This window comes from Equus caballus, chromosome 22 (genome assembly GCF_041296265.1).
Source record: "Equus caballus isolate H_3958 breed thoroughbred chromosome 22, TB-T2T, whole genome shotgun sequence".
NCBI lineage: Eukaryota > Metazoa > Chordata > Mammalia > Perissodactyla > Equidae > Equus > Equus caballus.
Window position 1 is genome coordinate 15727906 of NC_091705.1, and position 27581 is coordinate 15755486.

The window sequence follows — 27581 nt, forward strand, 5'->3', positions numbered from 1 at the left end:
TATATTAAGATATATTATGCAGACACACAAAAGAAAAACCGAAGTTTAAAAGTTTATAGCTTTAAACAGAAATCTCTAATTATTATTTTGATAGATCTGACGTTTGGATTATCCCTGCATTCTATAATTTAAGTGAAACTAGCGTTATAATCCGAGGGAGACTTTACAAGCATTCTTGTACAAACTTTTTGTTTTAGAAACGAGAATGCAGACACTCAAAGAGGTGAAATGATTTAGCTCAAGTTACATAACTAAAAATGGAAGTCAGTCTCCTCACTCTAAATCCTGTGTAAGTTGTCCTTTGGTAAAGAATGATGACTATGTTCTAGGCACTGTGTTAAGCTTCCATGGATTGTTTTATTGAATCTCACATCCAAACTATGAGGGCTGTGGGTAGAATTTTGCAAAAAATGGCCCAAATTGTCCACTGCTCCCTGTTTTCACACTTTGCAATGTGATTTGTAGCTCCCCTAAACAAGAGATAGAGTCTCTTTCCCTATCCTTTGAATCTGAGCAGGTCCTATGACTTGCTTTGGCCAAAGAAGAAGGAAGAAGTTACAAGCCCTTTCAAGAGACCTTGCTCACTTGCACTTGCTCCTAATGGGAATCCTGTCCAACTTCCACATGAACAAGCCCAGGCTAGCCTGCTGGATGATATGAGATGTGGATCAGTCACCTGCCTTGACAGTCAGCCAACTTCCAGAAGCAGAGCCCCTAAGCGAGTGGCTGCTGAACCAAAGACACATGAAGGAGCCCAACCAAGACCAGAAGAACCACCCAGTTGAGTCAAGCTCAAATTGCTACACACAGAATCATGAGCTAAATAAATGGTTGTTGTTTTAAGGCTATAAGTTTTGAGGTGTTTGTTAGGCAACAAAGCTAACTGATAAAGATGGGCATACTATTAGGTCTGTATGACTTCACGACCTGTGCTCTTAACCACTGTGAGCCCCTGAGGGCAGGGATCACATTTAGGCTTGGTCCTCACAGAATCCCCCCACCAGTATGAGGACCGTCGTAGTAGGCCTTCGACAACTTTTGGTGAATGAATGATTATGTTTACACTCTCTAACCTGCGCAACCTCCCAAATTAATCAATGAAAAGATATAGCATGAACTCTGTGGGTCAAAAAGGCAGGAGACAATCCAACAAAAAAGTAGGCAATGGATGTGAACTGGCAGTTTGTAGAAAAAAGGAATACAAATAGACAACACATATACGGAAATATGCTTATTTTTGCTCATAATTAAAGCAGTGACTTCAAGAAAGCTAAATAATTTATTTCTCAAGAAAAATGATCCCACATTAAAGTCAGAATCTTGGAGGAAGATAGATAACACTATCGCAACTACTGTGGAGATGCTTCCTGACTGCAATTATTCCCGGCACATATCCTTTAGCTGGGCGACCATAGAAGGGAGAAAATTCAAGGCTGCCTCTCGGATAGGTTGCAGCAGCAAATGGTGCTGATAAAAGTCGTTAAAAGGAAGATGATGAGCTCCCTCAGGCTGTAGCAGGATGTCAAAAGCTGGAACACATATTTGTATTTGAACTCAAGATCTCCTTAGCTAATTCATGGACTGTTAAAAAAAAAAAGGTTTTCATTAAAAACAAGGTTTTGTGTATATCATCTCAATATTCCTCCCTATAGTTTAATGAAGGGAGGATTATTCTAATCTCCATTGGACAGATGAGAAAACTGAAGTTCAGAGTGGTCACACGACTACTCAGAGGGGGAGTAATGGCCTGAAATCAGGACATTTGTCTCTAGACCCTCACTTACCGCCACTCACATCCTGATAGGCTATTCCACTCATAGCTGATCAGTATTCACCCAGAGCTTTCACTGTGAAACCCAACTTTAAATCTCTGGGATCAACAGGGAGTTGGGGAACTCATATCACTGGGTACTAATGTTGGTTTGGGGCCCAGGAACCATTACTGGTGGGACAGGCAGGAGGATGTCTAGAAGAATTCGAGCCTTCAAGGTCAATGTGAAGGAGTGGAGAAAGGCATGGAATTAGAACATATGGGAGACTTAAAATAGGAGAAAGAGGAGAAAGGGTAGGAAGCAAAGCAAAGGAAAACGAAACAAGCCTCTGTAGAAGACTAAAAGTATGGCGACTAGAAGAGAAAACCAGGGAATCTTTTCCTGAAGCCGCTAAAAAAAGAGGAAGAGCGAGAAGACAAAATGGCGGGCCAAGCACTGCTGCGACTGAGAAGTGACCCCGTCGACATCACTACAAAATCCCCTCTCACTAGGTTGTGGATGTTCAGCCTTGAATGTGAGTGGGGCTGATTACTGAGAGTCATCGAGAACCCTCAGAGGGACCCCCTAAGAATTTCTATCACTTACCAAAGTCACTTTTAAAATTAAAACCTATCCTTTGGGATAGGCAAAACTCAGGGTCCACCCAAGGCAGTTCACAAAAAACAAATAAACACATCAGAGTCGATTCTCCAACCTTGTAGTTCTTCCCTGGAACAGGAAGCCTTGACTGGGATCCACAGATCCCCGAGATATCTATAGAGAGATTTCACGGGGTGCAAGAACTTGAACGGGGCGGGAGGGCTTCCATCTTAATTTTCATTGCCCTCTGCCTGAAGACAACCATTTCCTTCTATTGAGGATACAGGCAGGAAGTCACAGGAGTAGCTTCCACAGGACCTGTGCGTCTGCCACTGGTAGACATCCATCTGGCTTGACGACCAAGCTGTGAGTAGCGGAGATCGTACTGTATTTCCCATTTCAACTAAAAGGAACTTCAGGCTTCTTCTAAAACGCACTTTGAGCAAAGATAAGGATTCATAGGCTCTAAAATTGAGCTTCAACTTGAACATGTAACAAGTCACCTGGGACTCCTATTAAAATGCAAACTGTGATTTCGCAGGTGTGGGGTGGGGCCTGAAGACTCTGTAGGTCTAACAGACTCCCAGGTGGTCTGGGGACCACACTAACCAGGCTGCCAAGCTATTTGGATGTCGGGCTTTAGGGATGAAGATCCTTATTTGGACAGCTATAAAAATTCTTCGAAGCTCCAGAGTCTCTGAAGCTTGGTGTGCATTTTACACCTCCCATGATAATATGAACAATGACCTCAAAACATATTCTCTTGGTGTTTATCAGTTGATGGAGTTAGGTAAATTGTTCCCATATCTGTGTTTTCATATCAATATGCTGATACCTTTGTCATTTCCCTCATCACATGGTATTATAACTGTTTGTGATACATGCTCCCTGAGTGTGTGTGGTGACCGTGTCTTCTTTATCTTAATCTCCAGTGTCTATCAGAGTGCTTTGCAAATATTAAGTTTTTAATGAACATTTGGCAGGAAGTTTATTGACGCCATGGTTTCTTTCTCCATCCTTGAACTGTGGGTGCTGGCATTTGAAATACACGATCTTCAACCAAAACACGTTTGTATTTAATTCCCAAAGCAATTTTGGGAGATGAAATATCTTCTGCTTAATTTTCCTCATCACCCAAATAGTCTTTTTAACCTGGGGCCTCCTTGCTTTTTAATTACACTTCTATTTGTCTAATTTATCCTGAGAGGCCCGTTCATAATTCAGAACCACAACCAAAGATAGAACTGTCGCTTCTGGGTGCCTTTCAGTCAGAAGATTTCCTGGGAGAACAATTTCTGGTTATTAGAAACAGAGTTGATAGAAAGTTCTGATACATATGTCAGCTAAAGGCATGTAGTATAAATTGTGGATGCCCCAAAATGGCCATAAAATAAACTTCGTGTGGTTCTAAATCCAAGGTTTGGGGGCCTTAGCCTTCTTAACAAAGGCCCACACAAGTATGTTCAAAGACACTGGGGCTTTATTTGAAACCCAAATCCATGATGACACTGGGGAAGGGGTGAGTATTTTGAGTAGGGTGCTTATATTTGGGCTGAAAGGGACAGGCTGGCTTGGACACATATTTATGTTTTTCTGAAAACTCTTCAAAGCTTTTACAATGGATGCACTCATTCTTTCTTAGGGAGAAGCACATGTTCTGGCATTGCCACCTCCAGTAGGAGCTCTCCTGCTTCCTGTCCTTTCAGGTGGGATTTTCCCACCCATGAGCTCAGCTTGGTCTTCTGTAGTTCCCAGCCAACCTCTCCTCCAGGAGAAAATCTGTTGGGTAGCTCTTTATACCCTCATCTGGCGAGATTTAACTCGGTGCCTCATGCTCAGGTATCCATCTTGGCACTCTGAGACTGTGCAGCTCTTTCCTGTGATTTCTGCACCCATTTCTGCAGCACAAGTCCCCTTCTCCCCAAGAGGCCTTTGTGGGATGTGTGGGCATCTGTTTTCATCCACACTCTGAATTCCTGTTTTGAGAATCTTCTACGAGTATTGGGCTTCCTTCTTATTCTGCCACGTCTCTTCTCAATTGCCGTGACTCTTTCCTGGGGGAATGGAGTCTTCCCAGGGGTTGGGGTCCTGAGGACACTCTTGATGATTATGTCTGGGTTGTCTAGTCTTCTAGGTAACATTCACCCTGGGAGTCAACTTCAGTCATCTGCCGGAGAATCCCAGTGGGGCCTTCTAACCGGTGGGGCCACCATTCGTCCAAACTATGCCCTTTCCTGGGGCCCTGCTCCTCACCATGTACCGGGCAACTCAGTCCCAGAGTGGTCCTTGTGAAAGTTACCTTAGATCATGTCACTCCTCCAGTGGCTCTCACTTCACTCTGAGTGGAACCTGGAGGCCATATGGAGGCCTATAAGACCCTAAGAGATCAGTCCCCAAACCTAAAAGTCCTATCTCTTTGACTTAAGACCCTATAGTCCTCCTTAGGCAGAGCCCCCTGCTGTTCCTTCAACACGCAGCCCACGCCCAAGCAGAGCCTTTGCAGCTGCTAATGCTCTGCCTAGGAAAATCTTGCCCCATATGTCTGCCTGGGTCTATTTTTCACCTCCTAACTCAAATGCTGCCTTCCCAGTGAGTCCCTCCCCATCTACTCTATTTAAAATATAAAAGAATGGGGCCAGCCTGCAGGCATAGTGGTTAAGTTCACGAACTCTGCTTCGGCAGCGTGAGGTTCACAGGTTCAGATCCTGGGTGTGGACCTACACACCGCTCAACAACGCATGCTGTGGCAGCATCCCACATACAAAATAGAGGAAGATTGGCACAGATGTTCACTCAGGGCCAATCTTCCTCACCAAAAAAAAAAAAAAAAAAAAAAAATCAAAGCACACTACTCATCCTTCCCTTCACCGTATTCCTTATTTCGCTGTTTCTGATTGACTTACCTCTTAAGCTCTTATTACCATCTGACATACTATATATTTTAACAACTTATTTTGTTTATGATCTGACCCCCATCTGGAATGTAAGCTCCATAAAGGCTAGGATTGTTGTCATTTTTATCATCTAGTATTTTAATATATTTACTGAGTAGGTGTCTCATAACTATTTGTTGAATGAATGAATGAATGAATGAGTCAGTGGTTCTTTTTGAGGTAATGAAAATGTTCCAAAACTGTGGTGATGGTTGTACAAATCTTTGCATACACTAAAAACCATTGAACTGTACACTTTAGATGAGTGAATTGCATAGCATGTGAAATAAAGTTGTTAAAAAAAGAGAGAGAGGTACAGTATCCAGTCACGAAGGAGCTGGCCGCGTGTGCTCTATGGGAGTAGATGTGAGGCCATTATGATAACCTTCACTTGAAATCTGAATTAGTGGAGGCATCTACACAGTGGTTATAAAGCAGGGGCTCTAGAGTCAGAGGACCAAGGTTCAAGTTCCAACCATACCCACTTTCCAGTTGTGGAACCTCGGGAAAGTCACTAAATATCTCTGTAAGGTTTTTTAATCTGCAAATTGGGCTGACAATAGTGCCAAACTCCAGGGGCTGTTGTGAAGATTAAAGTGGACAATCTCTGTAAATGGCATAGCATAGCACATGGCCCCACCATGAGTAATCAGTACATGGCTGCTATTCTAATTTTAATTTTTGTTACTATTTTCTGGAGTACTAGGGATGGGGTCCTGGAGAAAGTGGGATGGCAGTGGTTGTAACTGGGTCCCAAAGCCATTATCCCCCACTAAAATTCACTTTGGCTGTCTCAGATCTGTCACAGCAATCCCATCCTTAGACAAAACCTGACCTCTGCCTGACCATTCTATCACTGCTTAGATCTTATTTCAGTAGTTCAAAAATAGAGCAGTCCACCAAAATCAGGTGAAGCTTGTTAAAAAGTAAATCCTCGGGCCTCACATTTAAGTACTGGGCAATGGTTCTCAAAGTGAGGTCCCAGGACCAGAAGCATCAGCATCACCAGCCCTACAAGAGGACTGTTGAATTGGAAATTTGGGGCGAGGCCTAACAATCTGTGTTTTACCAAGGCTTCCAGATGGTTCTGATGCATGCTGAGATTGAGAATAACTGAGCAAGCGGAATCTGATTTTTGATAAGCTCCTTATGGGATCTTGACCTGCTCATCTGCATGTTGTCACTGCAGACCCAGTACTAGGACAACACCATTACGCTGAATCACCTGTTATACAATCACGACTAACCCATCCACCCATTTCCAACGTACCAGCAGAAACAACCTCAGAATTCTCTTGCATGGACAGGCTCTCAGCAACGAAATGGACAGGTCATACAAACACCTCTCAGAACCCGTTTCCTCTGGGTATACTACTTTAATTTCTATTACACTTACTCAGCTGGCATCAGCTTGTCTTCAAGGCTACTTTATTTGATTCATTTCATCTATCTGTCACCAAATATTTATCATGACCCTACTATGTGTCAAGGCATCAACAACAAGGGAGAGAATGTCACAATTCATGAGAAAACACTTTGGAAGACAAAACTGATCATTAACAGAGATGAAGTCATTTCCTTTCACAGGGAGCCACAGGAATTGGGTAGATAACATTCCATATTAGCCATTTAGATACTGCCTTTTCTAAATGAAGGAGAGTGGACTGTACAATTTTTTTAGTTCTTGAAAAGCCCAGTGATACAAAAAGTGAACATTTATTTGCAGCATGTTCTTAGTTTTCCTGAAGAAAGATATAAGTGTTTTTAATTCCTTGCGAGAGTTCAAAGATCTCAAAAAACTATTATAACCCCAAAACAAGTTAGTGAAAATAAAAATAATAAAACATAGCTTCTTTGGGAAACAGAGAGGAGCTTGGTAAAGATGCTGGAATAATGGAGCTTAGAAAATATGAGTGTGGTGAACATTATGTGACCTGTGCAATTTCCAGTTCTAAGAAATGATGATTTTGTTCCTTTTTAAAACCCAAGTACTGGGTTTTGATTGCGCTTTTAAGTTAAGCGCACGTGAAATCATAAGTCACAATATCAATCTGAAAAATACATCTTACCTGGCATTAAAATAAGATTATTGGGTAAAGAAGTGAAGGGAAGGTGGCAGCCAGACCTGCCACTGTCTCCCTTTAAGTCATCTAAGAGCATCAAAAGTTTTCTATAGAAAAGAGGGCTCCAGCGATACAAACAGAAATCGCATTTCTCAGGCTTACCAACTTAATATGTTCTCGCTTCTGGTATTTTTCACTATAATACTGTTCTTGTCGAAGATTAAGCAGCTGCTGCTGCTGTTTGTCCTTCAAGTCTATTAACTTTTGGGTCATTTCAGCATCCAGGGCAGCAAGGTCTTGCTCAATTGTCGATGAACCATGGTCAGGACTGCTGGGTTCCGATCTGCAGAGACACAGAGCTTGACTCATAAAAATCATCAGGTCACGAGCAGGTGGAGGTAGGCTGTTCACCAGAGTTCCTCCTAGAGACAGGGCTGTGTTTGGAAATAAATATTTCAAGAAACCACTTGAGAAAGAGGCCGATACCCCACGGACAAGCTTAGCAGCAGAGGGTCTGCAAACACAGAAAGTAGATGAAATTTGTGTTGCTCAAGAAAGAGGTTGGGGCAGAAAAGGAAAGCCAGGAGGCTGGGGGCCCTGGCAGTGGTGGTGGAGAGAATGATAGTCCCCCCTTGGGAAAAACAATGTCTAATAAGAATTTTTTAAGGCTTTAATCTTTTTATTTTTTTTAATATGGCACATATAATGTCATTCCCAGCTACATTTCTCCCCCCTGACAATTTCAGTACATTCTACATTGATTGGATTCTCTTGAGGGAGTTGAAGAGGTACCACATTTTGCATCTGGGTAGTGTGTATTGAAAACAGAGAGCATGTGTAGATGCCATGTGCCAGCAGCCCTCCCAGCCAATATGGTCTGTTTCTTGACATCTTTTAATAGGAAAGATATGTTATTAAAATGTTTCTTTGGGCTTGGGTAGCAACTTCATTGATATCTGTACACAAAATGGCACTTTCCTCAAAATGCGTAGGTTACAAGAGGAAGGAGGATGCATTAGTTCATTCTAAAATATTTATTGAGAGCTTACTCTGTGCAGGTTAACTTTCTTTGAATTATTCATAGCCAGAAAATTGTACATATGGATATTTAGGACTAATGCTGAAATAAATCAAAGCAATTCTCACTAACTTATTCGTGCGTTAAAACATATGGTATGATTCCTTCAAATTTTGTGCTCTCACTTCTTATAGGACACAATAGAAAAGGAGACAGTGTTGGGAATGCAGTACAAGAACAGTTCTGATATTTTCCTTTATATGGAAAACTCTGCAGAAAGAAGACTAAACCACCCAAGATATCCAGCACATCAGATTCGGCCTCAATCTGCCTCTGTTTTTTCACTTGCAGCCAGGTGGAACAGGTAGAAGAAATTCCTGTTGCTCTCTCTTTGAAGTAGGCCAGCATCAATAGTGCCATGTGGAGAGGCAGTCGGTTAACGCTGGGGTTAGGATCTTATTTTGTCAAGTAAGGGATGCAGAATTCCCTCAAAGGTTTCTATTTGCACTTTTATATGCAAGGCCAAGTGAGAATGAACACTCTACAAGGCTCACGGATCCTGATACATCGGAATCACACAGCAGCATTGAGGTGGCCCTCCATCCTGGCATGGACATGAGATACATTTACCATCTTTTGTAGCAGGAAGCTAGTGTAGCCAGAACATAAAGCTGTTTCTTCAATCAGCCACAACCACCACAGCAGAGGCAACAGGTCAACATTTGTTGACAGCTCAACATGTGCCAGCCACTCTCTACTTTACTTTTGGCTTTCACAACAACCCAACAAGTAGGCATAACCATCGCCATGTTACATCTGAGGAAACAGGTTCAGTGAGAAAATGTGCCTAAGGACACAGTATGGGGGAGCAGCAGTTCAGCTTACCCAAGGACAGACACTTAGGGGAAGGCAAAGTCTGTGCTCTTAAGAACAACACAGAATCATTGCATGCCAGTGTCTGCACAGAAGCTATCTTTGAATGATCTCCTCTTCACATAATGTGGAAAGCTCAGTTGAGATGATGGATATTTGAATAAGAAACTAATCTAGAGGCTGGCGTGGTGGCGCAGCGGTTAAGTTTGCACGTTCCGCTTTGGCGGCCCAGGGTTTGTTGGTTCAGATCCTGGGTGTGGACATGGCACCACTTGGCAAGCCATGCTGTGGTAGGCATCCCACATATAAAGCAGAGGAACATGGGCACAGAGGTGAGCTCAGGGCCAGTCTTCCTCAGCAAAAAGAGGAGGATTGGCAGCAGATGTTAGCTCAGGGCTAATCTTCCTCAAAAAAAAAAAAAAAAAACAACACTAATCTAATGGACATCATGTCCATTTATTAGTGAAGTATTTTCAGGATTTTAACATGTCTCACGGAGGGTGGGAGATGGACAGACATAATCAGACCTCAGTGGCTTTGCCTCTTGAAGAAAAGTTTCTCCTGTTTTATCTTTCAATACTAGATGCTTAGGGACTTTTGTTTGTTTTTTGAGGGAGAGTATAAAACAATAACCAAGGGAATAATGTTTCTACATCTTCTGTAAAAACAAGGTTGAAGACATTATCCCCTGTTGCCTAACATTGCCTGTATAAGATCCATGAGATGAATTCTCTTGTAATTTAATACTGGGGAAGTGTTTGTCTCTCTTGGAAAAGTAAGCAAGTTTCCTATAATCACATAAGAAGAATCATCTAACCCATATTTCCTTTTCTCAGAAGCTAAAAGCTAAATCTAGTATTCAAAGAGAAATTACACTAAACAGCTGGTGCAGAAATAACCTAAGTCACGTATTTGATTTTTCCCACATAGGTGATTTAAAATTTTTAGTGGCTACCTTAAAAAGTAAAAAAAAAAAAAAAAAAAATGAGTGAAATTAATTTTAATAATATATTTCATATAACCGAATACATCCCAAAATAGTATCATTTCAACATGTAATTAAAAGAAAAGCAATATAAGTCAATATAAAATTATGAACTATTTTACATTCTCTTCTTTTTTTTCTTTTAAGGAAGTCTTTGAAATCTGGAACATATTTTATACTTATAGCACATTTCAATATGGATGAGCCACTTCTCAAGGGCTCAATAGCCACATGTGGCTAGCGACTCCTGTAATGGACAGCACGTCTAGGTAACTGCTAGCCACTCAGTCTGTGTGTATGTAGGTGTGTGTGTGTGGTTTTTATTTTTCTATTTTCGTAGGATTTTTACTCATCTGCTATGATGAGCTGCTTCAATACTCTATTGGAAGTTTTCAGGGTCTGACTTATAAGTAGATGAATACGTGAATAAACAAACTACATGCATATCACTAAAATAGAAATTTAGCAGACGTTTTAGGCCAAGCTTTACCTGAACTGTTTGTGTAACTGTGGGTAAATGTGAATGCCTTTAGCTTTCAGCTTCCTCTGTGAAGAAGTGACAAAGATTCACCTAGATGGCTTCTAAGGCTGCTCCAGCTCTAAGAAATAATGATTTAGTTCTTAAAATCCAAGTACTGGGTTTTGACTGTGCTTTCAAGTTAAGCCCATGTTAAATCATGTCACCATATGGATCTGAAAAATGCTTCTTACTTGTCTCTATAACCTGGCATCAAGATAAGATTGTTCTGTAAGAAAGAGAAAGGAAGGATGTGGTACAACCTGACTCTTAGCTCACAGACAGGTAGCTTCCATGCTCACATAGTTCCCCGATTACCATCTTAGCTACTTGCGGGTGATCACTGTGTAGGTCGTGTTTACTACTGTGTCCCACACAGCAGGCACTCAACAGATATTGATTGAATGAATGTGTGAGAGATGCTTCTGTCAGTCAAGGTCTGGGTACATGGGGCTGTGGGGCCGCCTAGACCCAGACACAAGGGTTATCTGTACAAGGCTTTGAGGGTTTTGGATGGGGCAGAAAAGGATACTTGAGACTTCTCTTTTCTAAAAGACAAGTGACCTCTTCAACTAGGTTCTAGGTACATGGAAAAATTTCATACCCACCAGATTGGCAGCTATAATATGGACTCACAGGCTAGAACTCAAAGGTAAGACTTCCCTCATATCTATTCTCAGAAATTGGTCAAATAAAGAAATTGAGTCCACAAGCAAAACTGATCTGAGATGACACAAGAGCTCTAGAGAATGGAGGGAATTGGGTGGCTTTCTTTCTTGCAGCAATGTCGGCCCAAAATATGGCATAAAATATCAAAAATCCATGTAAATAACTCTCTTCCTTCATACTATAAAACAAACAAACAATACCCATTCAACTCACTTTTTCTTACTATCCTTTTTGGCTGTCTTTTCCAAAGCTGCCCTCCTTCTCAAGTAGTCATTCTGAATTTCATTATATTTTGTAGTGTGCTCTTTGATAAGGTCAGTGGTTTTCTTGTGGTGTCTCTTAACCAGGTCTTTCATTTCTTTGTAGTGCTTCTTTTGAAGTTTCACGAACGATTTCTGTTGCTTTAGCTCTTCAATAGTCTGCGCTTCCACTTCTGCAACAAAAGAGTACAAGAGCTAACAGACCTGGAAGAACTCAAAGCACTGATGCAAAGAGGAGTAGCAGCCTGCTTATTGAGCAGTATTTGTCTGATCCTAGCCAACTGGAGCTTAAGAGCAGGGCTTTCATATCAAACATATCTGGGCTCTATCACTTGCTAACTTTGAGACTGTGTTGCCAAATTTCTTCAAGACCCAATTTCTTCACTTGTAATTTTGTTTTTAAGTTTGGCTTCCCTAGAAGCAAAGCCCAAAAGGGGGATTCGTGCATGTGATTTACTAAGGAGGGCTCTCAGGAGGAGGGGAGCGAGGACAGCCGATAGGCAAGGGGAAGCAGCTAAGCAAGGATGTGGTTGCAGCTGGAGCCTCGTTTCTGCCTGATCCCACAGGGAGCCCTGGAGTATGAATTGTATAACAGAGTCAGTCTCACCTGGAGGAAAGAAAGGTCAGCCTTTTGCAAATTCGGGACAGTCAGTGGGGTAAAGACATAGCATACTAGAGAGGGAGCTTACTTTTGGCTAAAGGCCGTTTTCAAGAGAAGTGGAAGCTATGAACCATTAGCAACCAACACTCACTACAGCTGGGAGATGGGTGTACCATACAGGAAAGGGAATCTGGGTGGAGCACCAGGTACATCCACCTTAAGGGTCACAATACTTCTACCACTTTTTTCAGTTGTTAAGATGATGAAATGAAGAATTCATGCAAAGTATTTAATACGGTTTCTGAGAGTGCGCCTTTGGAGTTTTAACAAATGATTGTACAGGTTCTATAGCACCATCTCTAAGGAGCAGTATTCACGGTATAGACATTGTAGGTTTGCATATTTGTCTCAGTGTTCCGGCATAAAGCAGCAAAGTGAGGGAAGGTGATTAATGTGATTTTCCCAAAGGCACTATAAGTGTTAGTGGCAGCTTACATTACTACATATTTTTACTGAGAAAGCACTTAACGTGACAAAGCTTGACCTTAAAACATTCTGTATTTTATTGACATATTTCATCAATTCTAGCATATGCATTGAAAAAATATGTTAACATTTCCAAAATTAAGTGCATTTTATAGTCCGTAGAGTGTAATGGTGTGTCAGTGTGTTTCTTTCTTAGCCATCCATGAATAGTGGGGTACCTTAAAATTGACAGTGTCTTAACTTTAAAGAATTATCATGCATTTGGATCTAGATTAAGTCATAGTTCACGTTTCCATGTTGTGAACTTTCTGCTTCTGGCAACAAAAATACGTTATCATCAATATTTAGAACTGTCAAGAGATTCAGAAATAATATATACCATGAGTAACAACAGTCTTGAATAGAAAATGAGACATCTAGTGGATAAACATGGAAGTCAGAATGATAATTTATGTTCCTAAAGCTAAGGTCTTTAAGCAATTGAAAAATGCTCCCCTTTTTTATAATGTGTCTATTCTCACGATAGTCAATTCCTTTTGAGAAAGAGGCCAGGGAGAGAATTAGGACCATTTATTTAACGGCTTCCCTCCGGCCCAAATGCACTCATTTTGGTTGCATAATAACTTATTACATTAAGAATTTATAATCATAAGGAATGGCTGCATATTTGGTGATGGATTTAATCCTGTTTCTTTAAAAATGGTGTGCAGCACATCGGCTCCGGCAAGTTTAGTAATTTTCAAGATGTTCCAACCTCAGATTTAAAAACAATTCCACGGAAAATACTATTTTTTAAAATGTCTGTGCAAGAGAGGCTATTCTTTGAATATGTTCTGAAGCATACAGGGTAATGTCCAGTTATTTAAAGAAATAAATATCACTCATAAACAAGCTACCAAAGATAACCACTGCTAATATATTGGTACAGACCCATTGCCTTTTGTCTATGCATTTATGTCTTTTTAAATAACGTCGGAATCACTTTCTACTTACACTTCTGTCAAGTGTGTTTTGCATTAACGTTATATTATTTCCCATGGAACTAAATCTCTAACAACATGTTTTATTTTCTTTTAATACATTCCTTGATTAATTTTTCCATGCATATTTTATGTATTATTTTGGTGAAATATAAATACATGCATGAAAGTATATAAATCATCAATGCACAGCCCTATGAATTTTCACAAAATGAACATGTTTCAATAATCATCACTCAGATCAAAATCAGACCACCATCAGCATCCCAGAGGCCCTCTTTTTGGTCCCTACCCCCCACCAAGTATAAGCTAAATCCGTGTTTCCAGCAGCATGAATTAGCTTTGCCTGTTTGGGGACTTTATGGAGATGGAACCAGAGAATGTGCTCTTTTGTGTCTGGACTCTTTACTTCAACATTATTCTTGTGAATTTTTTCCATGTTGTGTGGGATTATAGTTTATTTATTCCCACAGCTGTGTCCTATTTTATTCTGTGAATATACCACAATCTATTTATCTACCCTACTGTTTATGGACCCTTGGGTTGTTTGCAGTTTGGGAATTTCACCAATAGTGCTGCTTTGGATGAACATGTGTGTGCAATTCTGTTGTGTATTGGACGAAGTATTATAAAAAATTTTAAGACTCTATTACATACTGCTAATAGCATTAAAGAAATCTTGTACCAGTTTTAGTCCCACTAGTCTATGGAACTAACCAAATATAAAATATTTCCAAACTGTACCACAGTTCTCAAACACTCTGTATTCTATAGTCATAAGAGAATCATATTCTGCATTTCTCAAATACAGTTTATTGCTGGCACCTTGGGAAGACATGCATTCCTGTTCTCTGGGTCACATTTCCAGCATGAAACTATTCTTTGATTCTAAAATAGATATCTTGTGAAATTATATTATTTTTACACCAATGGGTCCTATCTGCCAAATATGGCTACTTTTCTGTGATTACGTCATGTAATGTGGCCTAAACTACAACTGTATATCTCTAGATATTTTTAGAGAAGAAATACTAATGATGTTATTTTTCAGAGGTGAATGGAAAGCTCCTCTCCTCTAAATACCTACACTCTATAATATTCAGGTGCCTAATTCCATGGGGGAAAAGGGTGGTCTTTACCTGTTAAAACACTCTGAATGAGATCTTCTGTTTTGGCCGGTGCCTTTACAGAACCTGAAATAAAAAGATAAAATAAATAGCCTCTTTTAACTTTTTAAATTTTATTCTGCTTGTATAACAACAATGTTTGAGCCCTGAGTCTAAATTTCTTTACTAAGAAATTACAAATTGCAGGAGAAAATAATTCCAAAAAATATTCTAAGAAATTTCTTTGTTTTATAACTCAGGCAAACCTAATTAAATGTGAATCTATATGCTCCATTTATAGAAAGAAATGACATCCTTCCACTTTGAATCAAAACTCCTGTCAATAAACTCAGTTTAGGCATGCTATTGCCACCTTTTGGTAAAATCAGAAATAGCAGCTGGTCTTTTAAAAATCAAACGCTGACCAGTAGGCAGTAACAATTGTTGCGGACAAGATCCCTTGGTAGATGTCAAAATCATTGGGCAAAAGTTTAAGGAGAAACAAGATATTTGCATAATCTTGAAGTATCTCTCTCAAGAAATCTATTAACCACAAGGGGAAAATCCTAACTTTCAGTGGAGAAACCTGGCGGATACCATCTTAACCAACAGCTCCAGCATCACCAATGATGAGACACATTAACATCAGGTACCCCTGATAAGATGCAGTGAGAAGGGGACAGCATCATTTCTGTGATGTTCTTGCCGAAACTGCATAACTTCAATCTAATCATGAGAAAACACCAGGCCAACTCAAATTAAGGGACATTCTACAAAATAACTGACCAGTACTCTTCAAAAGTGTCAAGGTCAGGAATGACAGGACAGGCTGAAGGACGGTCAAGATTAAGGGAGAATAAGGAGGCATGACAATTAAACACAATGGGGGATCCTGAGTTGGAACCTGGAGAGCAGGTGAAGTTCACCCAATGTCTGTAGTTCAGGTCTGAGTATGCTGATGTTAATTTCCTGGTCTGATAATTGCACCATGATTCTGACAGATGTTAATATTAGAGAAGAGGAGACCATTTTTGCAATGTATTCCGTGCCATTTTAAAAACGATTCTGTAAGTTAAATTATTTCAAAACATCAAGTTAAAAAAATCAAATGCTAAACTGCTAAATTCTCTTTTACATTCAAAAGCACCACCCTACATTTACTCACAGATTTAAGTGACTTCTTTCTATTCCAGAGACACTCAAAATGTTTGTATTTGGTTTATAAAAATCTTCACTTGAAAACTCACTTGTTTACGATCAAGTCATTTTCTTACTATTATTGATCTCAACAATCTTCTTAAAAGCATAGGCCCCAGTCACATCTAACATAAATTTAATATGATTTATTCTTTTCAAAATCTCGCTCTCCCGCATGAGAAATCTTTTCCCTTTTATTTACTTTATTAACCAATTTAACAAAAAGTTATCAAGTCCATGCTCTTCCCCAGCTCTGTGCAAAGGAAGCATCACACTGAAGCCTATCCCAGGAAGCCTACCACCTATTGGGGAAAGAGGACACGCAAACAGGAGATAATTACCTAAAGCAGTCTTAGACTAAGGATCAAAGTTAGCTGCAAAGAATCAAAGGATTTTTCTGAGAAGTGAGACATTGGTGTAGCTCTGCTAGGAGTATAGCGGCTAAAAGCAAGAGTTTTAGGGTCCTAGAGAACTGTGTCAGTCCTGCCTTCACTCTTCACTAGCTTTGTGACCCTCAAGAAGTACTTTATCATCTCAGAACTGCACTTCATTCTTCTGCACAGTGGGGAGAAGAACAGATTCAACTCTCATGGGCTTGATATGATGGTGAAATGAGAAAATCCACGTGAAGACCTTAGCAGCATGCTCAGCACACGGCAGACTCTCAAGGGTATTGAAAAGTAAGTTGGAGAAGGATGGAAAGGAATTTTTTGGCAGAGACTTAACTTAGTGAGATAGAACTGAGAATGTGCTTCTAAAGCATAGCTGTTTATAAGATGCTTGAAGAACTCTTCACAAAGCCTGCCAGCAGATGGATCTCAATCCACATGAAAGACAAGGGAAATGTGGGTGATGTTTTGTTGTGGCTTTATAAGTTATCAGCAGAGCCAGATGAGCACTTATGAGTCTCTCTCAGCATTCATTCATTCATTCATTCATCACACATTTCTGAAGCTCTTGCTGAGTCCATGCATCTTGGCTCACTTGCTGCCTCGGCTAACTGGATCATGCTACCTCCTTCAGGGGCACAGATGAACTGGAGGCTGGCAATCCTGTTGTACAGCTCTCTCTTCAGAGCGTTTACCTGGAGCTGGCTGGCTGTGGAGAGCCTGGGAGGGAGGTTTAGGTGTCAGGGATGTAGTGTGATTCACTCCGTTTTCTGCTGGAGTTGTCCTGGCTTCACTCGGAGCCTCCGATGGTGTTTCCCCAGGATCAGCCTAAAATCATAAACACCCTTTCATTCTCCACATTTCTTACATTACCTTCCTAAACCAATAAGGCTATATTTGATAGCATTTCCCCAACTCATCTGGAGTCTGAAATATCAAATTTAAAACTATCTGGAAAGCAGGATGAAATAGCATGGTGTTGAGTCATGACTGTGGTAGGATAACTGTATTAAAGGCCCCAATTTTTACACCTTCCTATGTCCATGCCCCTTGGTAGTGCCTTCCACACTGACTTTGAACCTGGCCACGTGGTTTGCTTTGGTCAAATGAGAGAGCAGCAAACTTGATGCAAGCAGAGGATTGAAAATGTACTTGTGAACTTTTCCTCCTTCTCAAATGCCTGCTATAGCAATGGAGGCTGAGAGACCATGTGGAGGCGAGTTGAGTCATCCAGGCAAGGATGTCCTAGACCAGCCAGCCCTCATGCACGTGAGTGAGCCCAGCTACGATGAGCTGAGCATGGTTCAGACCAGCAGAACTGCCCAGCTGACCAAAGGACTCCTGAAAAAGAAGCAGTTGATGATGTAACCCACTAAATTTGGGGGCTGTTCGTTATCCAGCAATAGCTAATTGAGATTTTGAAGCCAGACTTGCTTGAGTTTAAACTCTGGCCCTGCCACTTATTAGCAGTGTGATATTGGGCAAATCACTTAACCGTGCCTCAGTTTCCTCAGCTTTACAGATGAGAACATGTATGTCCTGGGGATCAAAATATTGTCTATATTGTAAGGTTGTTTAGAGGATCAGATAAATTAATATTTATAAAGCGCTTAGAATAGCTCCTGGCACAGAGTAAATATGTGTGTACTAAAAAAATAAACCATTTAAGCTTGTACAACACTACCAATGAATAATAATAATAAGTGCATTGAAACTTATGAAATCTCTACTCCAACCTCTCCAGCAGCTAGTCCATTGTGCCCTGCAGACAATAAGCATTCAATAAATGTTTGCTGAATAAACATTGATCATTATAATATAATTGCCTCAGTAATTATGTACCATTTCAATGATGCTTTTTAATGCTCTAAATGCTCTGCAACCCTTTTCTTAGAATTACCTTCTGGGTCCATGGTGTATTTTACTGAGAATGAGGCTATTCCAATGTTCCACTTTATAGTACATTAAAAGAATATATTAGGAAATAGCCAGAAGTCATTTGAAGGCCAATGTTGCGACATTTTGTCACATAATTACAGACAGCAGATTGCCATATGATAACATTTTTATAAAAAGTAAGATGAGTGAAAATAATGACATTGATTGTCACAAGTTGATTTCAATCTGTCCCCCAAAGCATCTTTAAAACATGAATTCCAAAACTGCTTTAAGGGATGGCAGAATTTAGGTTAATTCCACAAATAATCTCTGCTTATCTCCCATGGCCTGCCCGGTGCTGGAGGTATCAAGGTGGAAGAGATGAACCCTGGGACCCGTGGCCAGAAATCAAGTTGAGGAGGCAGGAGCCTAAACCAGTAACCTAGGCAGCCTAGATAACTCACTATGCAGAACTGTGTCTTTTGAAAAATGGCTGCTTCGGATGGGTGAGTTCTGGTATGGTCGCATTATTTAGTTACATCCATTGGGAAACTTCTCCCAAAAATCATATGCCTAGGGGAGGGATCGAGTGTTTTTTGTTCATCAAAAAATTGCAGACTGGAGGCTTAGGGCCCAAGTTGAGTGTGGGGAAACATTTTCTTTGGTTCACCCAAAGTTGCCAAATTTTTAAATTAAGGAGATTTTACATTAATAAAATGGATTTCCCGCTTCTCTTGAAAAATCAGGTAGAGCACACTGGGGCTACGTTCCCACTTTGGGTTAGAACGGAATGGTTTCTGCCCCTTTTAGGACAGCTCCTTCTCCACTCATGTAGGTTTTACCTGCCTCACTCCTGGAGGCATTTGGGTTTGTGGGAGACACTTGAGAAGAGTGAAATACCATAGACGTTGGGCCACAAAATTCATAAAGGAAATGCATTTACATTGCACAGCAGGGACTGAAGTAAAGGGAATGTTGGAAAGCGCACTGAGCCATTGCAAAGTCATCCACTGGTCTGGTCCTCTGGCTTAAATATAATAGGGGTAAAGCTTCCCAACTTCCAAGTGGAAAGGGGTGCCTGTGGTCACCAAACTCAGCTGCTTTGGAAACAGAGAAGGAAGGAGCCCCTTTTCCATGCATATCTGACCTTCCCCATTTATATCCAAGCAGATTTCTGGAAACACGTGGGAGGCGAATCCCACGGTGACAGCTGGCTGAAATTAGCCCTCTGGAGAAGGACGGAGGAAAAGAAAATTTTGATGGAGGAAAGAGTAGGGAGATAGAAAGTCAGCTTCCATGAAGACAATAATGTGTGGCTTCTTTTTGGGCAACTGGAATTAGTGTCTTGGGGGTATCAAGCTGGAGACATAGGCCAAGTGAATCCAGCAAGCTTAGTTTTGCCTCGTATCAGGTTTGCAGACATTCCATAGCTGTATGTCCTTGGGAAACCAAGTTCAATCACCAACTTGAGTCAAGATGAAGGGAAAATAAATCTCTGCTTCTTAAGAATATGTAAGACAAAGTCTACATTTCAGAAAGTGACATAATGTATAAATTCAAAGATATTTCTTAAAAAAGCAGATAAATGTTGAGTAAACATACAGGCGGACACTTTTATAGTTACAACTGAGGATAAAGAGATCACCAAGGCCGGGGCTGGATTTTGAGGTTAGCTGTGGAGAAATGCTCAGCGCAGGGGTCACACGGGAGATGTCTCCAGGCAGGGTGGGCTGCATCGCACAACCACAGGGGGACACCATTCGCACTGCACATTTATAGGCAGTTAAGGGAAATGATGGAAACGGACGAAATGGGCTAGATTTAATGCAACAGTACAGAACTAGAAATGTCAGTTTTATTAATTTAACGGAGACTCTTAGGATCCAATTAAACAATTTTTAAGGAAAGAAGGTTCAGTACTTTAGATGCACTAGACTTTAGCTGGGTGGGAAGAAAAAAAAATGTGCAGAATGAACCCCAACAGAAGACGGTCTCTGCCCTCTAGTGGCCAAATGGAAGCATTGCAATATTTTTTCCTAGGAAACACAAAAGAGTGACTTCTAAAAACCAAGATTCCATTAAAGAAATATTTATACCCTTCCTATTTCCAAAACAGAAGTGCCTTGAAAATATAATATATAATACAAATGTATTAGTAAAAGGATAAATGGAAAGGCCATTTTCACAAGTTTTATAGAATGAGGAGATGCCATTTGGTATAATAGCTGAAAAGATTTCCGCATGTGGGGCATTGAAAATTTGGATCTGATGATCAATCAATAGAGAACTAGAATTTGTGGAATTTAGTTGAATGGTTAATATGGTAAGTAAAGAGTCTTCCAAATAGCAAACGTGTGACTGCGTTGCTGGAGCTGTTGGGTCATGCTGTTCTTGCCTAAGTCACCTAAAAAGTGCAGTCCCGTCCACGCAGTGGTGGGGTGGGAGCTCTTGATTCAGAAGCCAGATGGTCTGGGGCAAGGTCATCAGTTTTTCCAGAATATTAAAGGTAAGACTCACAATTTTATTATGCAGAAATGCAGTCTACTCAGGACAAACGTGGGCAGTGGATGTGACTTTGTCAGGGCTAGCCTTTCCCTCAAGAGCGAGCTTCCCCAAACCAGAGTACAACTGGTACCTTAAATTTATAACAACTGAATGAAATAAGATAATGTATCCGCCCCACATTTCTAAGAAATTCAGATCACTTCTAAAAACTATATCCTGATGTATGTGTTCTGAAGCCTTTAGGGGTATTGTAGAATAATATTCGCAACCTACTTTGAAATGCATCAAAAAATAAGATGAAATAATGAATGGATAGAGAAATATATATGTGATAAAACAAATGCATCAAAATTTTAATTGTGAAATCCAGGCGATTGATATATGGGTGTTCATTGTACAATTCTTCCAATGCTTGTGTGTTTGAAAATTTTCATAACAAAATACGGCAAAGCCCCTATATTTTGAAGAGTCTACCAGGGTGCGTTAGAAGCTAAAGACAGCTTTAAGGAACTGAATGTATTCATATGTTGACTAGAGTTTTTTAAGCTTTTTGATGAACATTTATCAAGTAAAATTATTTGGGATTTTATTCCAATTGATACCCAGAATGTTCTTCCAGAAGTAAGTGGAACACGGATCCAATTGATTCTTGACACAGCATGACTGCATCATCATATAAAGAAATCATTAGCATTCACATGATATCTCATTGTCAAAATATTGGTGATAGCTGCAAGTTTACACGGATATGTATGAGTTTTTATTAATGTCAGTTTCTCTCTACAGACAGTAAAGCCTATGAGAGCATCTGATTTTTCTCACCATTATTTATATAATGCCCAGCATGGTGACTGACACAGTTGTGTTAAAAAAATTTATTAAATGAATGAATGAATAAATCCACATTTTGTTTCCATTTTGGAACGTATAATCAATAGATATATTATTAATGACAGAATCCTGAAACTAAAGAACCACCTAATGTTTTGCTGGGATAAGAAAAATATTTTTTTGAGTGAATGAATCAATAAATGAAAAGGATGAAGATACTGCTCTTTCTGTGGTCTGTAATTAGAGAATCAGCATTTGACTCATAATCGTAGCCATTTATTTAGAAAGAGATTAAGACATGAAAGGATATAGCCCTGCTGACTATTTTATATGTGTTTTACATATGTTACCCTTCCTAGCAACCTTAATTTGTTAGAAATATTTTGATACAGTCTTCAAAGAAATCAGCAGAAATGAACTCTTTGCAGTTAGGTAGAAATCATGGATTCCTCTTTGAAAGAGAAGGTAGACTGACCACCCTTTATGTTCACCTCATGAGACTGTATCTTTCAAATTAATGAAGCCAAATCATTTGGCAAAGACTATGGCCAATCACTCACAGAACAGATTCTGGACAATTCCCAGAGAAGAGAGTCTCTCCTGGAGCCCTTCTCAGGCTTCTGTGACTAAGCTGACATTTTAGAGTGGATGGAACTAATGGCTTTCATCTGGGGGGAGCCACATCTTTGTTAGAGACAGATGTAACACTCCAAAGTAATGGTTCTCAATGTGTGGTCCCCGGACCAGCAGCATCAGCATCACTACAAACTTGTTAGAAACGCAATTCTTGTGTCCACCCTAGATCCACTGAATCAGAAGCTCTGGGGGTAGGGGTGCAGCAGTCTGTGCTTGAAGAATCCATCCAGGTGATTCTGATACAGTAGTCCCCCATTATCCACAGGGCATACCGTCTAAGACCCCCAGGGGATGCCTGAAACCACGGCCAGTACCGAACCCTATACTATATATACTATGTTTTTCCATATACATGCATATCTGTGATAAAGTTTATTTATAAATTAGGCACAATAAGAGATTAATAACAATAACTAATAGTAAAATAGAACAATTATAACAATATGTAGTCATGTGCTGCATTACAACATTTTAGTCAACAATGGGCCACATATCCCGTGGTGGTCCCATAAGATTAGTACAAAGTAGCCTTGGTGTGTAGCAGGCTACACCCATCTGGGTTTGTGGGATTACACTCTGTGATATTCGCACAATGACAAATCGCCTAATGACGCATTTCTTAGACCATATTCCCGTCATTAAGCAATGTTGATGGTTGGATGTCAGGAGCAAGCTGTGCCGTCAGTTGACAGTGGGTAACTGAAACCGTGGAAAGCAAAACTATGGATAACGGGGGGACAACATGCTAAAGCTGGGACCCTTGCTACTCAAAATATGGTCCATAGGCCGGCAGCATCAGCATCACCTGGAAGCTTGTTAGAAATGCAGAATTTTGTGCCCTGCTCTGGACCTATTGCGTCTGAGTCTGCATTGTAACAAGAGCCCTGGGTGATCTGTATGCACATTAAAATTTGAGAAGCCCTGCTCTAAAGCAGAGTGAAAAACTTTGTTATTGAGAGTCACACTTTTTACTTTTTATTTTTTCAGTTTGGCACCTGAGTTAACATCTGTTGCCAATCTTTTTTCTTTTTCTTCTCCCCCCAAAGACCCCAGTACACAGGTGTATAGTGTAGTTGTATACACCTACAACTTCCGGATGTGCTATGTGGGACGTCATCCCGGTATGGCCTGATGAGCGGTACCATGTCCTCGCCCAGGATCTGAACCAGCAAAACCCTGGGCCACCAAAGCGGAGCACAGGAATTTAACTACTTGGCCACTGGGCCAGCATGAAAGTCACACTTTTATAATGGTATTAGATACTGCATGGATTATAATATTCAAGTTTCTGGTTTCATCACTATTTTAGGTAGATGAACCCAAAGCTCTTATTAGGATCTACTGAAATTTTAAAAATTGTTATGGAGGAGGTTTCTTGCAAAAGCAATTGAATTGAATTGATCATTGAGTAGTTTCAACTCAAGTGAATATATATTCTTCTCTTTGGATCTCATTTAAAAAGACCCTAGGGGCTGGCCCAGTGGCACTGCACTTAAGTTCCCATGCTCCTCTTTGGTGGCCCTAGGTTCACTGGTTCGGATCCCGAGCATAGGCCTACACACTGCTTATTAAGCCATGCTGTGGCAGGCGTCCCACAAATAAAATAGAGGAAGATGGGCACAGATGTTAGCTAAGGGCAAATCTGCCTCAGCAAAAAGAGGAGGATTGGCAGCAGACTTTAGCTCAGGGCTAATCTTCCTCAAAAAAAAAAAAAAAAATTAAAAAAAAAGACTCTAGTTCCTCTATTTATTGGCCATTGATATTAGGCAAGTCACTCTACCATTATAAGCACCCACTCCTCTTCTGAAAGTGAGGATGACTACCCTAGTTTGGCCTAATTGGGACCAGTTTTATCCAGGGCACCCAATGAAAAGTCCCCCTGAACTCCAAAGCCATAGAGAAATGAAAGTGACAGTGTGATTATCTAAAGGCCAGCTCCTAAAAGGCCAACTTTCTCTTCCTACTCTATAGGATGCTTTACAGTTCAGGGATTTTGAGAAACTATTGTTTTTATAAGTTGATATTTTGCTAATTTACTATTTGAGGGGGAATATTTTCGTTCAAAGAGAATCCAGAATTACCAGTACATCTCATCTTTGATTTCAACACCAAGCTCGTGAACCATGAATAACATTTCAGGCTTCTGTCTTGGAAAAATTAAAAGACACCCAAGGCCTTATTGAGTTAAACGCTGTAACCTCATGAGAGTACCACTTGGGATTTTTTGCCGTTGGGTTATTTTACTGGAGAAATTCACACCAGACCATAGGAACTTTCTCTTTCCCAATAATTAAATGCCATTGAAGATGCCCATGGTGCCAGAGACTGAATTAGGAAATATTTGTAAACTGTTTTAGATAAATTTCAGCTCACTTATAGGAACACGAGTCTGACAACTTAAAAAGAAGGCCTCCTGGAGTAAATAAAATGTTAGTGTTACCAAACAACTCACCCTCTTCAACATCAAAATGACCACGAAGGCCTCTCACACACCTGCACTTATATATGCATATGTGGATAATAAAGGGAACTCTTGAGAACAGAAATTTTGGCCTTGAATGAAAGCAGCCTCTGTATCTTGGAAGTTTTGGGTTGAGGAGATATGTATTTTGGCCAGCCACTGTACAAACTAATGAAATAGAACCCACATATTTAAACCTAACTTGTTAGAGAACAAATTCTGATAATATCCAAGTGTTTTAAAGGGAGAAATGTTGACATTTGATTCAACAAAAAAATTCAATTCAAAGGATGCTACTATTTAAGGTAAAGGTCTTATACTCTGTGCTCAGTCATCCAGGTGACCTGCTATAGAGGATGGAAAGATGAATGAAGGGCTAGTCCTAGTTAAAGGTTACTAGAAAATTACAGCTTTGTTATTGAGGTAGTGTGATGTAGTTCAGTTTAGACCCTTGGTACTCAATGTGTGCTCTGTGGAAGAGCATTATCCCATCATCTGGGGCTTGTTAGAGATGCTGAGCCTCAGGCCCCACCCCAGATCCACTGAATCAGGAGCAGCACTTTATTACGATGTCCTGGTTTGCACATAAGACTTCTAGAAGTGCTGGTGTAGAACATGAGTTCTGGAGCCAAGACTGGATGGATTTCAATCTCAACTCTGCTCCTTACTAGTTGCCTGGCACAGGACAAGGAATTTAACCTCTTGGTGCCTCAGTTTCTTCATCTCTTAAATGGGAGTAATAATAGTAATTAAGACATAGAGATGCTTTAAGACTTAAGCGTGTTAATACATTAAAGGGCTTAGAAGAGTGCCGGGGACATGGTAAGCACTCAGTAGAATGTTTCTGCCCTCTTTGATGTGGTAAAACAAGTCATGTTCGAATATTGCATTCAGATATTAGTGATACCGCATAATATTTTGTAATCAATACATTGGATGTTTACTTTTTTCTCTTTACAGGTGTATTTTAAAAATAGAAAATAAAAAGTTTTACTGATGTCCCATTGGGCATCTCTACAACCACATTAAGGTACTGGGGCTGTGAAACATTTTTAAAAATTAAGAATTTTTGTCAAGAAAAAAACATATACGTAGAAAACATGCTAGAAGGGTATAGACCAAAAATGTTAACAGTATCTGCAAGATTACTTACGAGCTTTTTTGTTTCTTTTGGTTATGTTTTAAAATTTTTTATATGAACTTTTATTTAGAGAAATAGCTATAAATATTATAAAGCCTTTGTTATGATTCAGATTAGGCAACTTTATTAACCCACCACCCTAAACAATGACATTAAAAAGACAAAATAAGTCCAGCAACTCAAATCTCTGTTGTTTCTTAATTTCCAAATTTTATATATATATATATATGAAGTTTATATAGTACCTTAGTACAATACACATCTATCTATCTATATATACATACAGATATAGATATATGTTGGAAATATATGTATATAAACAACTTTTCACATGATCTGAAACAAATGTCTATTGTTCAAAGTATGGGGGAATTTTCAACTTTACTACTTATTTGGTTTGCAAATTACTCTACGAAGATAACTTATTAGACTATTACAAATCTGGGAATATTTTGCAGTCGAATGAAGTCTTTAATTTTCAAATAGGAATGACCTTTCTAGCCACCAAGTTAAAAGGATTATACTAAAAAAGTCTTTGCTGCTAAAATAGTGTCTCCAGTGCCTGCCATGTCCTAGATCGAATTTTCTTTTGAGAAAACCACAGCTACTTATTTTCGGTGGCCTCATTCAAACAAACTTACATTATTGCAAGACAAGATAAAGGGCACACTGGTGTTCAAAGGTGTGAAATGACTTTTCTTTCCTAGCATTACATGGGAAGGGCAAATGATTTTTTTTTTCTCGAATTTCAAAAATGAGGTCAGTTAAGGGTTTAGACATTTCAAAGGAAAAAAGTTGTATTTTCTCTGTTAGACCATATGGAATCTATGGTCAATGCCTCTAAAGTTATTTCTAAAACTGAAAATGTTCAAATATTCTCTAAGTTTATCTAACATTGTACATTTACTAAAAATTCTTTCTGTTCACCATTTTTAGAGGAGAAATAAAAATAAAGTTGATCTAAAACCCTACTTCGGTATTTTTATACCCATTGGTATTCCATTCTCCCCAAATAGGTTTTTGATATGTGATGTCTGGTGCAAAGTGAAGGCTTTGAAATGACACCAATGTGTGAAAAGACCCGTGCAATGTCAATGGCCCTAGGTCTCCCACTCCTTAGAATGACCTTTTTTGCCATCATTAGAGAAATGGTCTCTCTGAGGCACCATTAGCAAAATGTTCCATGACGAGATTTTAGCTCAATTGCTGTACTGTATAAGCTGAAACTGGTAGTGTCTTAAAATGTTCTTTTCAAGTGAGTGCTTACTCCTTGGAGAACCTGGCCAAGAAATAGGTAGAAGTTGATGACATGAAAAGTATTGTTTCTAAATAGTGACAATACATGTGATTTTACTTGAAATGCATTCTTTGAACTTCTGTTTCTTAGAAAATAAAATACATCAAGTTGATTAAAGAGTTCCTGTTTTCTAATTAGAGAAGAATGCTATTAGTAGTAATTTATGTCTACACAAATTACACTTCTAATTTTACTAAACCCTTCCTTAATTATTCTTTGCATTGTGACATGTAATTTGGAATAATACACCGATTATTTTGGGAATATATATTATAATACATAAATATACAATTTAATAATAATAGTAAATGGTTTATTCCCCGCACCACACCAGGTATTGTGTTAAGTACTTTGTGTATCGTAAGAAATCACAAAAGCACTTTTGAAAATCTTGCACTTCAAAT

General features: G+C 39.6%; 1 protein-coding gene across 3 annotated transcripts in view; it reads right to left on the reverse strand.

The window, feature by feature from the left end:
• PLCB1 (phospholipase C beta 1) overlaps nt 1-27581 on the reverse strand; it is a 668292-nt gene that overhangs the window by 96913 nt on the left and 543798 nt on the right. For all 3 annotated transcript variants that reach the window (XM_023626130.2, XM_023626131.2, XM_070247468.1), the window contains exons 24-27: nt 17124-17256; nt 14876-14929; nt 11623-11842; nt 7510-7690 (exon numbers count right to left, since the gene is read on the reverse strand). In XM_023626130.2, coding sequence (XP_023481898.1) covers nt 7510-7690; nt 11623-11842; nt 14876-14929; nt 17124-17256 — 588 coding nt within the window. The remainder of the gene's footprint in view (nt 1-7509; nt 7691-11622; nt 11843-14875; nt 14930-17123; nt 17257-27581) is intronic.